The sequence below is a fragment of the Oncorhynchus kisutch genome, linkage group LG10, assembly GCF_002021735.2.
Source record: "Oncorhynchus kisutch isolate 150728-3 linkage group LG10, Okis_V2, whole genome shotgun sequence".
Classification (NCBI taxonomy): domain Eukaryota; kingdom Metazoa; phylum Chordata; class Actinopteri; order Salmoniformes; family Salmonidae; genus Oncorhynchus; species Oncorhynchus kisutch.
The window spans coordinates 45396915-45410825 of NC_034183.2; the positions used below are offsets into that span (position 1 = coordinate 45396915).

Below are 13911 nucleotides of genomic sequence, written 5' to 3' on the forward strand. Positions count from 1 at the left end.
AATTTCACCTCCCAAACAGCAGGTGACGATAAAACAACATACACACTTCCGATTAACCCAAATACCAACAAACGAAGAGTAAAATCACAACATCAGCTGAGAGAGAGACGGGACATTATCCTGCAGTATTTTATGTCTTTAAAATGACCAAACTTCAACTGTTGAATGCCTACCTGACAGAACGTTTAACGGTAGTGGTGCGGGAGATTCTGGACGTGGTTGGGGACACAGTGGCCGAGTACCGAGAAGAGACGGCTAGGACGAAGAGAGAGAATGAAAGCGCTAAGAGAGAAAATGAAAGCCTTCGGCGACAGCTCCGGGACATCTTACTCTTGGCGGAGACAGACTGGCGTAAGAACATTTAGTCGGATTTGTTGGATTATGCTAATTTAATGATCATGCAGAAATTAGTTGGCAAACTGTCAACGAGCTAGCTACATTAGGTGACGTCTGTCTGTTGACGATTGACAGCAACGTTATGTTGGCTCGCGAGAAGTGCCCGAATTCCCGAATATCCCTAGCAGCAAACATTAACAACTAATAGTAGTACATGTTTATTACAATGTCATACATATTTACTCAATTTCTTACTTATTTAGTGACAGCACTTTGTCTTTGCACCCTCTTTCTAAGCAGGATCCACCAGCCTTTCTCTCTCTGGGCAGCAGCAGCAGCTTTGTGAGCAAGAGTGGAGCTCCAGGCAGGAACAGGACCAAGAGCCCCTGCAGCAGAGCCAGGTCAACAGACGAGGGCTACAGACACAGAGCCAGGTAGCGTTGGGTAAGGATGGGGGTCTCACAGGACCAAACCAGGGACCTGAAACGGTCCGAGTAGAAGAGAAGTCCAGTCCAGTCCCAAAGACAGAGCACAACTCAGACCCAGAAGCCAAGGGTTTTGGAAACACCTCGTCCTTGGCACCATCTTTGTTCTCCTCCAATGCCCACTGTGCCACAACAACTGGAGCAGCCAACGCTAAAGTGCCAGTCCTTAGGACAGAGAGAAAGAGGTCCTCTCCCATCGACCCAATCCAGGGACGGATCAAAATGGAACCCAAGGAATGCGATGTCACAGTGAACCCTACCAACCATGAACCTCAATCCAGTTCAGGCTACACAGGTCTTCCTATAACACTACTACCCCACAACCACAAACTCTCAGGCGACGCTGGCTTCAAAGACCTTCCGGATATGGACATCTCAGAGCTCCATAACACACCCGTACATGACCAGCAAACATATGAAACAGATCCTGGGTCCAAGGACCAGGTGTTGCCATATAACGAGAGTAACAACTTCACCCCCACCGACTACCAGGAGGGGCGTCCACACCGCTGCACCCGATGTGGGGAGAGTTTCAGCCAGGCGGCCAGCCTCCACCTCCACCTCCAGTACAAGAAGCCCTACGCCTGTGACTGGTGCTGTAAGTCCTTCGCCCAGTCGGCTGACCTGCGGCGCCACCACCGCATCCACACGGGGGAGAGGCCCCACCGCTGCTCCTGGTGCTCCAAAAGCTTTACCCAGAGAGGCAACCTGAGACGACACCTGAGGTTGGCACACATTATTATATTGTATTATTATGCAGTGAGCTCCAAAAGTATTGGGACAGTGACACATTTAGTTATTTTTGGCCTCTGTACTGCAGCACTTTGGATTTGAAGTAATACAATAACTATGACATTCAACTTCAGACTGACAGCTTTAATTGAAGTGTATTTTCATTCGTATTGGGTGAACTATTTAGAAATTACAGCACTTTTTGTACATAGTCCCCATTTTTTAAATTGGGACAAATTCACTTATGTGTATTAAAGTAGACAAAAGTTTAGTATTTGGTCCCATATTCCTAGCACGCAATGATTACATCAAGCTTGTTGGATGCATTTGCTGTTTTCATTTTTGTTTCAGATTATTGCATTGTGTCATTTTGGAGTCAATGCATTTTTTGGTCAACAAGAATAGAATATATTTCTAAACAGCCGTCTATCTTCACATTAGTACATTAGCTCAGTACTGACTCTGTGACTGGGGCCTGGGTATTGGGCAGGTATGGCAGTATGGACTATATAGGTTGTTGGCCTATGACAACTTGTCCTCCATTGAATGTTGATTACCAGGTTTATCCCTATCACCAGGGTCGGCTCCAGGCATAAGCACCGCAGTTGCGGTCTGAACTTACTATTAAGAGTTAGAATAGTAGGATACACAAGGTGCAAGTTCGAAATGTGGTTATGCATCAGCAATTTTTCTCTTGTTTTGTCATCACTGACAGTCACTCAATTAGCCATGTCAGATAACTATTTTTAGATTGGTAAGTTAGTCTAGCCAGCTATCTAAACTTCATGGCCAACTACCGACCGTGCACGTAGGGCACATGCCCAGGGTCCCTGAACTCCAGGTGGCCCCCATTGATTTTGTTAGTCACTCAGATATCATTAACATTGCATAAGTCATGGGAAATTGTGGATAATTACAGGAAATTTACTTTAAAACTGAAAACAATTATCTCCATCACATGGCAATAGGGGTAGAATTGAAGAAAATTTGCTGTAAAACTGGAAACATTTTTGCCTTTATCCCATGGCAAAAGGAAAGAATTAATGTGGATGCTACCATGATTACGAATAGTCCAGAATGAATCGTGAATGATGGATGAGCGAGAAAGTTAGAAGCACAAATATTATACCCCCGCAAAATGCTAACCTCCCCTGTTATTGTGATGCTGAGAGGTTAGCATGTCTTGGGGGTATAATATTTGTGCATCTAACTTTCTCACTCAAAAATGCAAAAATGTCCAACTTTATTAGTCCTGAATGAATTGTGAATAGCTGTAATCATGGTAGCATCCACATTAATGTAGAAGTGTTTAGAAACATATTATATTCTTATTTACAATAAGTGACTCCAAAACGACAATACATTACCATTCATTTCTATTCAGCACAAAATAATCTGAAACACAACCAAAACAAATAGCAAATGTATCCAACTGCTGTAATCATTCCGTGCTAGGAATATGGGTACAAATACTAAACTTTTGACTACTTTAATAGACATATAAGTGAATTTGTCCTTTTGGTGGACTATGTACCAAAACTGCTGTAATTTCTGAAGGGTTCACCCGATATGGATGAAAATACCCTCTAATTAAAATCTGATAGTCTACACTTTAACCTCAGTCATTGTGTCATTTTAAATCCCAAGTGCAGTACAGGGCCAAAACAACAACAAATGTGTCGCTGTCCTAATAGTTTGGTAGCTCACTGTATATTGTAGGGAATTTAGGCGCTAGCCCTGACCAGTGACTGTCAATCCAACACCTTCACTGTTACACCCAAAAATCCAAACCTCTTGACAAGGCTGCTAGGTGTTGGGTTAAAGTCTCTCCACTCCATTTATATATATATTTATTATTATAATATACACTACCATTCAAAAGTTTGGGGTCACTTAGAAATGTCCTTGTTTTCCATGAAAACATACATGAAATGAGTTGCAAAATGAATAGGAGATATAGTCAAGATGTTGACAAGGTTATAAATAATGATTTTTAAATCAAATAAAAAAGTGTCCTTCAAACTTTGCTTTAGTCAAAGAATCCTCCATTTGCAGCAATTACAGCCTTGCAGACCTTTGGCATTCTAAACAAAGGCAAAAAAGTAACTTCACAGATCTTCATTGTAAAGGATTTAAACACTGTTTCCCATGCTTGTTCAATGAACCATAAACACCTGTGGAACGGTTGTTAAGACACTAACAGCTTACAGATCGTAGGCAATTAAGGTTACAGTTATGAAAACGTAGGACACTAAACAGGACTTTCTACTGACTCTGAAAAACACAGAAAGACAGATGCCCAGTGTCCCTGCTCATCTGTGTGAACTTGCCTTAGGCATGCTGCAAGGAGGCTTGAGGACTGCAGATGTGGCCAGGGCAATAAATTGCAATGTCCGTACTGTGAGATGCCTAAGACAGCACTACAGGGAGACAGGACGGACAGCTGATCGTCCTCGCAGTGGCAGACCACTTGTAACAACACCTGCACAGGATCGGTACATCCGAACATCACACCTGAGGGACAGGTACAGGATGGCAACAACAACTGCCCGAGTTACACCAGGAACGCACAATCCATCCATCAGTGCTCAGACTGTCCGCAATAGGCTGACTGGGGGCTTGTAAGGCAGGTTCTTATCAGACATCACCGGCAACAACGTCGCCTATGGGCACAAACCCACCGTCGCTGGACCAGACAGGACTGGAAAAAAGTGCTCTTCACTGACGAGTTGCGGTTTTGTCTCAGCAAGGGTGATGGTCGGATTCGCGTTTATCGTTGAAGGAATGAGCGTTACACCGAGGCCTGTACTCTGGAGTGGGATCGATTTGGAGGTGGAGGGTCCGTCGTGGTCTAGGGCGGTGTGTCACAGCATTATCGGACTGAGCTTGTTGTCATTACAGGCAATCTCAACGCTGTGCGTTACAGGGAAGACATCCTCCTCCCTCGTGGTAACCTTCCTGCAGGCTCATCCTGACATGAACCTCCAGCATGACAATGCCACCAGCCATACTGCTCGTTCTGTGCGTGATTTCATGCAAGACAGGAATGTCAGTGTTCTGCCATGGCCAGCGAAGAGCCTGGATCTCAATCCCATTGAGCACGTCTGGGACCTGTTGGATCGGAGGGTGAAGGCAAGGGCCATTCCCCCCCCCCCCCCTGAGAAATGTCTGGGAACTTGCAGGTGTCTTGGTGGAAGAGTGAAGTGACATCTCACAGCAAGAACTAGCAAATCTGGTGCAGTCCATGAGGAGGAGATGCACTGCAGTACTTAATGCAGCTGGTGGCCACACCAGATACTGACTGTTACTTTTGATTTTGACCCCCCCTTTGTTCAGGGACACATTAATCCATTTCTGTTCGTCACATGTCTGTGGAACTTCTTCAGTTTGTCTGTTGTTGAATCTTATGTTCATACAAATATTTACACATGTTAAGTTTGCTGAAAATAAACACAGTTGACAGTGAGACAATATTTCTTTTTTTGCTGAGTGTAGTTAGTCAATTTGTTGAGGTAATCTGAAGCGATTTCACCCCATGCTTCCTGAAGCACCTCCCACAAGTTGGATTGGCTTGATGGGCACTTCTCAGCTCAATAGGGTTGAGATCTGGTGACTGTGCTGGCCACTCCGTTATAGACAGAATACCAGCTGACTGCTTCTTCCCTAAATAGTTCTTGCATAACTTGGAGCTGTGCTTTGGGTCATTGTCCTGTTTTAGGAGGACAATGTGTCCAATCAAGCGCCGTCCACAGGGTTTTTATTTATTTTAATTTTATTTAACCTTTGTTTAACTAGGCATGTCAGTTATGAACAAATTCTTATTTACAATGATGGCCTACCAAAAGGCCTCCTGCAGGGACAGGGCCTGGGATAAAATATATATATATATTTTTTTATACAATAATTATAGGACAAAACACACATCACAACAAGAGAGACAACACTACATAAAGAGAGACCTAAGACAACAACATAGCAAGGCAGCAACACGACATAACAACATGGAAGCAGCACAAAACATGGTACAAATATTATTGGGCACAGACAACAGCACAAAGGGCAAGAGGGAAGAGACAACAATGCATCACACAAAGCAGCCACAACTGTCAGTAAGAGTGTCCATGATTGAGTCTTTGATTGAAGAGATTGAGATAAAACTGTCCAGTTTGAGTGTTTGTTGCAGCTCGTTCCAGTCGCTAGCTGCAGCGAACTGAAAAGAGGAACGACCCAGGGATGTGTGCTTTGGGGACCTTTAACAGAATGTGACTGGCAGAACAGGTGTTGTATGTCAAGGATGAGGGCTGCAGTAAATATCTCAGATAGGGGGGAGTGAGGCCTAAGAGGGTTTTATAAATAAGCATCAACCAGTGCATCTTGCGACGGGTATACAGAGATGACCCGTTTACAGGAGTATAGTGTGAGGTGATGTGTCCAACAAGGAGCATTGATGGCCGAATGGTAAAGAACATCTAGCCGCTCCAGAGAACCCTTACCTGCCGATCTATAAATTACGTCTCCGTAATCTAGCATGGGTAGGATGGTCATCTGAATCAGGGTTAGTTTGGCAGCTGGGGAGAATGAGGAGTAATTACGATAGAGGAAACAAAGTCTAGATTTAACTTTAGACCGCAGCTTTGATATGTGCAAAGAGAAGGACAGTGCACCGTCTAGCCATACTCCCAAGTACTTGTATGAGGTGACTACCTCAAGCTCTAAATCCTCAGAGGTAGTAATAACACCTGTGGGAGGAGGGGCATTCTTACCAAACCACATGACCTTTGCTTTGGAGGTGTTCAGAACAAGGTTAAGGGTAGAGAAAGTTTGTTGGACACTAAGAAAACATTGTAGAGCATTTAACATAAAATCCGGGGAGGGGCCAGCTGAGTATAAGACTATCATCTGCATATAAATGGATGAGAGAGCTTTCTACTGCCTGAGCTATGTTGCTGATGTAAATTTGAGAAGAGCATGGGTCCTAGGATCGAGCCTTAGTGTACTCCCTTGGTGACAGGCAGTGGCTGAGAAAGATTTTATGACTTTATACACTGCACTCTTTGAGAGTGGTAGTTAGCAAACCAGGCCAAAGACCCCTCAGAGACACCAATACTACTTAGTCGGCCCACAAGAGTGGAATGGTCTACAGTATCAAAAGCTTTGGCCAAGTCAATAAAAATAACAGCACAACATTGTTTAGAATCAAGGACAATGGTGACATCATTGAGAACCTTTAAGGTTGCAGTGACACATCCATAACCTGAGCGGAAACCAGCTTGCATACACGAGAGAATACTATAGACATCAAGAAAGCCAGTCAATTGATTATTGACAAGTTTTTCCAACACTTTTGAGGAAAAGGGCAAATACAAATAGGCATATAACAGTTAGGATCAGCTTGAGCTCCCCCTTTAAATAAAGGATGAACCGTGGCTGCCTTCCAAGCAATAGGAACCTCCCCAGAAAGGAGAGACGGGCTTTGTGATGATAGGGGCATCAACTTTAAAGAAAAGAGGGTCTAAACCATCTGACCCAGATGTTTTTTTGGGGTCAAGTTTAAGGAGCTCCTTTAGCACCTCAGACTCAGTGACTGCCTGCAGGGGAAAAAGAGGCAAAAATAGCCAGCCAGCCTGAGTATACATGTGCTGAGCCTTTCGCCAAATGCAATTCTTGAGGTGGAGTAACTCTGCAAGATCATGGTCGAATCAGGGGCTGAACCTGTTTTTTAATTCTCATTTTCTTTATAGGGGTGTGTTTGTTAATATCACTGAAAATATAAAAAAAGAATGTCCAGACGTCTTCGACAGAGGGGGTCCAAGCTGATTCTATACCATTTTACAGAGGCCAGTTCATGAAGGAAGGCTTGCTTCATTAAAGTTTTTTAGCAAGGGTCTATGACAAATCAGGACAGGTTGTTTCACTGAGCAGCCATTACAAACACAGGCTGTAAAACAGCGATCACTAAGGTCATTACAGAAAACACCAGACTGATACCTATCAGGATTATTTGTGAGGATAACATCAAGGAGAGTAGCCTTTTCTGAGTGTTTGGAGTCATACCTTGTGGGATTGGTAATAATCTGAGAAAGATTTAGGGAGTTTGGCATGGTGTTGCAAAATGGAGTGATAGCCTTCCTTCTTCAAGATCCCTTCTACCCTGTACAAATCTCCCACTTTACCACCAAAGCACCCCCAGCCAATCACATTGCCTCCACCATGCTTGACAGATGGCGTCAAGCACTCCTCCAGCATCTTTTCATTTTTTCTGTCTCACGAATGTTCTTCTTTGTGATCCGAACACCTCAAACTTAGATTTGTTTGTCCATAACACTTTTTTCCAATCTTCCTCTGTCCAGTGTCTGTTCTTTTGCCCATCTTAATATTTTATTTTCATTGGCCAGTCTGAGATATGGCTTTTTCTTTGCAACTCTGCCTAGAAGGCCAGCATCCCGGAGTCACCTTTTCACTGTTGACGTACTATTTAATGGTACTATTTAATGCTGGTACTATTTAATGAAGCTGCCAGTTGAGGACTTGTGAGGTGTCTTTCTCAAACTAGACACTCTAATGTACTTGTCCTCTTTTTCAGTTGTGCACCCACTGTTTCTATTCTGGTTAGAGCCAGAATGCGCTGTTCTGTGAAGGGAGTAGTACACAGCGTTGTACGAGATCTTCAGTTTCTTGCCAATTTCTCGCATGGAATAGCCTTAATTTCGCAGAACAAGAATAGACTGACGAGTTTCAGAAGAAAGGTCGTTGTTTCTGGCCATTTGGATCCTGTAATCGAACCTACAAATGCTGATACTCCAGATACTCAACTAGTCTAAAGAAGGCCAGTTTCATTGCTTTTTTAATTAGAACAAAGGTTTTCAGCTGTGCTGAAACATAATTGCAAAAGGGTTTTCGAATGATCAATTAGCCTTTTAAAATGATGAACTTGGATTAGCTAACACAAGGTGCCATTGGAACACAGGAGTGATGGTTGCTGATAATGGACCTCTACGCCTATGTAAATATTCCATAAAAAATATTCTGTTTCCAGCTACAATAGTCATTTACAAAAATAACAATATCTACACTGTATTTATGACCAATTTGATGTTATTTTAATGGACAAAAAAATTTGCTTTTCTTTCAAAAACAAGGACATTTCTAAGTGACCCCAAACTTTTGAACAGTAGTATAGATATATTTATTTTATTTATTCTTTCTTATATATTATAGGATCCACACCGGTGAGAGACCCTACAGCTGCCCCTACTGCCACAGGACTTTCAGCGACGGAGACACCATGAAAAAGCACAAACGGACTCACTCTGGGGAGAAACCCTATCGCTGTGTCCAGTGTCCCAAGAGCTTCACTGTGGCCAGCGGCCTGCGGGTACACCTGAACACACACCTGACAGATGCAGGGCAGCTCATCACATGAGGTCAATGTGCTCCACCTTTTCAAACACCGGAGGACATGAATGGATTGTGAAACGTTGAAGTGTTTTAGCCATAGGAATATTTCCTAAATATATTTATTGGAATTAATAAAAACAGTGCAGTAGAAAACAAATGGATAATGTCACCTTAGATGATGTTTCCAGCTTGATTGAAGAGTGTGTGTTTGTGAACATGAATTAAATCAGTCCGTCATTTAAATATTAATATCGCATGTCTGATTCTGTATTTATTTTGTATTAACATTGAACCATCTTTCAGGTTGTTTATTTCCAAAAGGAAGATGCCAGATGCTTGACTCACATCACCTTCACTCAAGATATGTATTAATATACTAGGTAATAAGGGTGCAAACCAAACAGATTTTTAAGTAGAAAGTCCCTTTAAAAAGCTTGCCTCCCCTTTTTCATGAATTACGGTATCGTTTTTATCACATGACCAAGGAGAGTTAAAGAAATAGGAAGTGAATGCTTTCGTCGAGGTGTTTACAAAACAGTCTAGCTTGGGCCGTTACTAGGAGGCTTTCAGTGGATTTTAACAAATATTTTGGGGAGGCTAATTTCTAGAAAATGGCCAAACTACAGCTTTTGAATGCTTACCTCACCGAGCGGTTAATGGTGGCTGTAGATGAGATACTGGAGGTTGTTGGGGGGACAGTGTCAGAATTCGAGGAGGAGACTGCCCGGACGAAGAGAGAGAATGAACTCCTAAAACGAAGGCTACGAGAAGTTGGACTCGACACGGGAACGGAGTGTTCAGCAGGTGATGATGCAAATGGCTCTTTGTCTATTGTCTGAAAAAACGGACCTCTCCTCATCTACTTTATTTGCAACCATCTGAGAGAAAAAAAGACCTCTGCTGCCCATACTGTTTTCAACTGTCAATTATTTCACTGAGTGTATATAAAGGGGAGGTGATGCAGGTTTTTCTAGAAAATTATGATATGGGGCATTTGGACAGTCTCAAGCCTTGTAGATCACCAGATTACACAAACAAGCTCATCCTACAGAATGCTCGAGAACTCGTGTCTGGGTCGTTGCTTCTGTAGTTGTTTAAACTTAATCAATCTGATTTGTTTCTCTTTTCTGTCTGTTTGTCGGTATGTCCGTCTGTCCATCCAGTCTCGACCAGGCCTGTTTCTCTCTCTGTGTCTGGGCAGCACCAGTGGAGCGCCGACCATGGTCCAGACCCTGAGTCTACACACACCCAGAACCACATGGTAATGAGCCAGGATGAGATGCCTGCCACACATAGCCAGCTACCCACAGACTGCACCGAGTGGAAGAGTCTGTGTAACTCTCCATGTACCCTGTCCTCACAACAGACCGATACATCGGCTACCACCCCAGTAGTAGCTCCATTGACTTCAGCGTCCGTGAAAAGGGACTTGGACGAAGAAGACGACCAGCATCTCCTTCCCTCTGCAAATCCCTTCAGCAGCACATCATGCCCCGTGGACAGAGTGGTTTTACAGTATAACTCTGAGGGCATCAAAACAGAGCCTAGTGATACTAGCCCTACTGACTTGGGGTCAGTATCTGCTCAGATGGGGTATGGTGAACTAAACCCCAGTTCAGACCCTGGACCAGCCACGGTTGAAACCAGGTACACTGTCTCAGACCTGAGCGCTGACCTGGAGTCAGTGGTTGCAGAGAGCAGCAGGTATGGTGCCTCCACTGCCTCGGGCGTCCCCACTGACCTGGTATCAGCTAGTGCTGCCATGATCCCAGACGGCTTTTTCCGTCAGATTGGCAGTGATGGTTGTGTAACAACAGGGCCAGAACAAGACTTTGGGGACGCCACCACCACCAGTACCGTAGGTCCCTTGACCTCCCAGTTCTACCTGGGTCAAACCAGACGTCAACAACAAACAAATAGATCAACAAATAGGTGTCATCAACAAATTAACAGGTCCACAAACAACAGGGGTCAACAGCAAACTAACAACAGGGGGGATCAGAGGTCCCACCCGTGCCCTCAGTGTGGTAAGATATTCAGTCACGGGTCACGCCTCAAGATCCACCTCCGCATTCACACAGGGGAGAAGCCGTACGTTTGTGCACTGTGTGGCAAGCGATTCAACAACGATGGCACACTGAGGAACCACCGGCGTGTTCACACGGAGCTGCGTCTGTACGGCTGCCCTGTCTGCGGCATGAGCTTCAAGGACGCCTACACGTGTAGGAAGCACCAGCGTGTTCATAATGGACTGCGGCCTGCCGGAGACTCGGCCCACACCTGCAGCTTGTGTGGTAAGGCTTTCAGTGAGGCGGCTAAGCTGACCAAACACATCAGGACTCATGCGTCAGTCATTGGATGAGGGTAGTACGACCTATAAAGGCTTTTTTATAGCAATCATAAAGGATTTATAAGCACTATATAAATGCTTCACATATAATCTATAAGCGTATGTTATACACTATAAATGGTGTATAAAGGGTGACGTAACAATTACCACTGTAGGGTTTATTGTAAGTTAATAGACCATTTCTAGATTATGACTTACACTTATGATTTGTAAAGCCTTTAAGTAGTGCTATATAAAGCCTTTATTGTACTTTGCAACGGAGCTCCCAGGTGGCGCGTCCTGCTCAGGCACTTCACCTGACGTGCAGAGGGGCGTCACTACAGCCTGACGTGCAGAGGGGCGTCACTACAGCCTGACGTGCAGAGGGGCGTCACTACAGCCTGACGTGCAGAGGGGCGTCACTACAGCCTGACGTGACCGGGGAGTTCCAAGGGCGGTGCACAATTGGCCTAACACTGTCCGGGTTAGGGGAGGGTAGGGTTGGCATGCAATTCCTTGTCTTAACTTGCTCTAGCGTCGTCTTATGGCGGACTGGGCGCCTGCATGCTGACTAGGGTCGTCAATCGAACAGTGTCCCGTCCAACACCGTTGGCCCGGCTGACTTCCAGGTGTGTATAAGAAGCAGCGTGTTTGTCCAATCCTCACTTCTCCCGAGCCCGTTGGGGAGTTGCCGCAATGAAACACAATTGGATACCACAAAAATGCTTTCCTTTCTAAACGGTAAACAGATATGTAATGAAAATCTCAAATCCAAAATGCTGGAGTATAGAGACACATAAGAAAATGTAGCTTCACTGTTCAAATACACATGGAGGAGAGTGTATGACCATGGCTGCACCAGCTTCAACGGGACATGCCTTTGTGTGCTCTTGTCTGTGGCAGATAGTGAGCCTCCTGCATCTGATTATACAGTCATCAGCGAACCCACAAGCAGTAGTTGAAGTCCTCATCAGATGTGATGGACTACCTTAAGCAAGCAGCAAGTGTGTGTGTAGATTTTTTATTTGATTTGTACTGTGCGTGTGTTTTATTTTACTGTATGCGCACAGTGCATGTTTGTCCAAAGGGCAGCGGGGCTCAGTCTGTTACAGGGAGGTTATTGACTTTTGCTGTGTTGTAGTATTGATCCACTTCCGGCTTGTGACTCTGGGGGTGGAGCCTGCTGACCTTAGAGACTGCAGAGGATGAACCATGGGTTGAAGACGTTGGTGTCAAACACAATTCCTGGAGAGTCGGGTCTTTTTTAAAGACCGCAAACAAGCAATGTTTTTAGGATCTAGACCTGCAAGAAAAGCCGGGGTCATGTTCACTTGAAATTATTTGAACTTGTCCAATAAGAGTCACTGATTCATTAAGTAGAAGGGAGGAACCAAAACCCACAGACACTGCAGAGCAGAATCTAAAGGACTGGAGTTTTACTTATGTGGTTTAGGAGTCCACAAACACATTCCTTACCCCAGGATATGTCATAAGGTCACGCTATAGGAACATTTCAGGAAAAGGAGCACCCGTGTCTGCACCGATCTGAGAATTTCATTTTGGATAACACAAACCAGCTTAGGATGCCTCTATTACAGTCTCACCATATTCTCTGATAGCAAGTGCTCAGACTTCAAGACTTATTGTGGCGCTGATAGAGCCTAATGTACAGTAAATGGGATTATTTTTAAACGTGTGTTGTTGTAGTCATGTTTCCAGTTGCCTTTAATTTAAAAGTTTGTCACATAAAAAAACAGCAGCGTCTTATTGATTGTTGCTTGGTACTTGTTCTGGGCAGTTGAAAATTGGTTGATGCTATCCGGAATCCTTGGGACGTCCCCAACTTTACCCTTACCTAATCGTAACCATTGTACATTTCAACTTCAATGAGTTAACGTTAGAGTTGGGATATCTGAAGGATGCAGGATAGCAAGGACCGTTGAACAAAATTGAACCACCAGGGGGTAGGAGTGAGCTATTTTACTGTTCAGTAGTACTGAGGGAGTACTGGATTTCCCTCAGCCAAGCCATTTCACAAAATAGAAACCAAGTCATACTTACACAGTAGTGCATTCCAAATGTACTTTGATATTGTAAACAAAACACCTGATATAAATGTAAGAACAACAATTGTTAAAAGCAGAACAAGATAATCGAATACAGCTATTGAAACGTCAGTAAAAAAGTGACATTCACACATTCAGTCATGCATTAAGAGACAAAAACATGACATAAAATAACAATACAGGGACAACACCTCAATAATATATAAAGTAATAATCTTTTTTTTTTTAATCAAATACTTTTGGGGGCAGGGAATAGTTACAGTGGGGCAAAAGCTGTCCTTTGACAGCTCTTTGGAGTTTGGAGGGAATAGTTACAGTGGTGGACAGGTGTCTTTTATACTGATAACAAGTTCAAACAGGTGCCATTAATACAGGTAACGAGTGGAGGACAGAGGAGCCTCTTAAAGAAGAAGTTACAGGTCTGTGAGAGCCAGAAATCTTGCTTGTTTGTAGGTGACCAAATACTTATTTTTCACCATAATTTGCAAATAAATTCATAAAAAATCCTACAATGTGATTTTCTGGATTTTGTTTTCTCATTTTGTCTGTCATAGTTGAAGTGTAC

The 13911-nt window shown here is 43.8% G+C and overlaps 2 protein-coding genes across 2 annotated transcripts; both read left to right on the forward strand.

Moving 5' to 3' along the window:
- The first annotated feature begins 49 nt into the window (after window positions 1–49).
- Window positions 50–9200, forward strand: LOC109898200 (zinc finger protein 436). Its single transcript, XM_020493065.2, has 3 exons — window positions 50–351; window positions 637–1546; window positions 8772–9200. Exons 1-3 carry the CDS (start codon window positions 144–146, stop codon window positions 8974–8976), a joined length of 1323 nt encoding a protein of 440 aa, XP_020348654.1. The 5' UTR covers window positions 50–143; the 3' UTR covers window positions 8977–9200.
- Window positions 9201–9435: 235 nt separating this feature from the next.
- Window positions 9436–13158, forward strand: LOC109898201 (zinc finger protein 358-like). The gene is made up of 2 exons (XM_020493066.2): window positions 9436–9755; window positions 10115–13158. Exons 1-2 carry the CDS (start codon window positions 9563–9565, stop codon window positions 11311–11313), a joined length of 1392 nt encoding a protein of 463 aa, XP_020348655.1. The 5' UTR covers window positions 9436–9562; the 3' UTR covers window positions 11314–13158.
- Window positions 13159–13911: the final 753 nt, after the last annotated feature.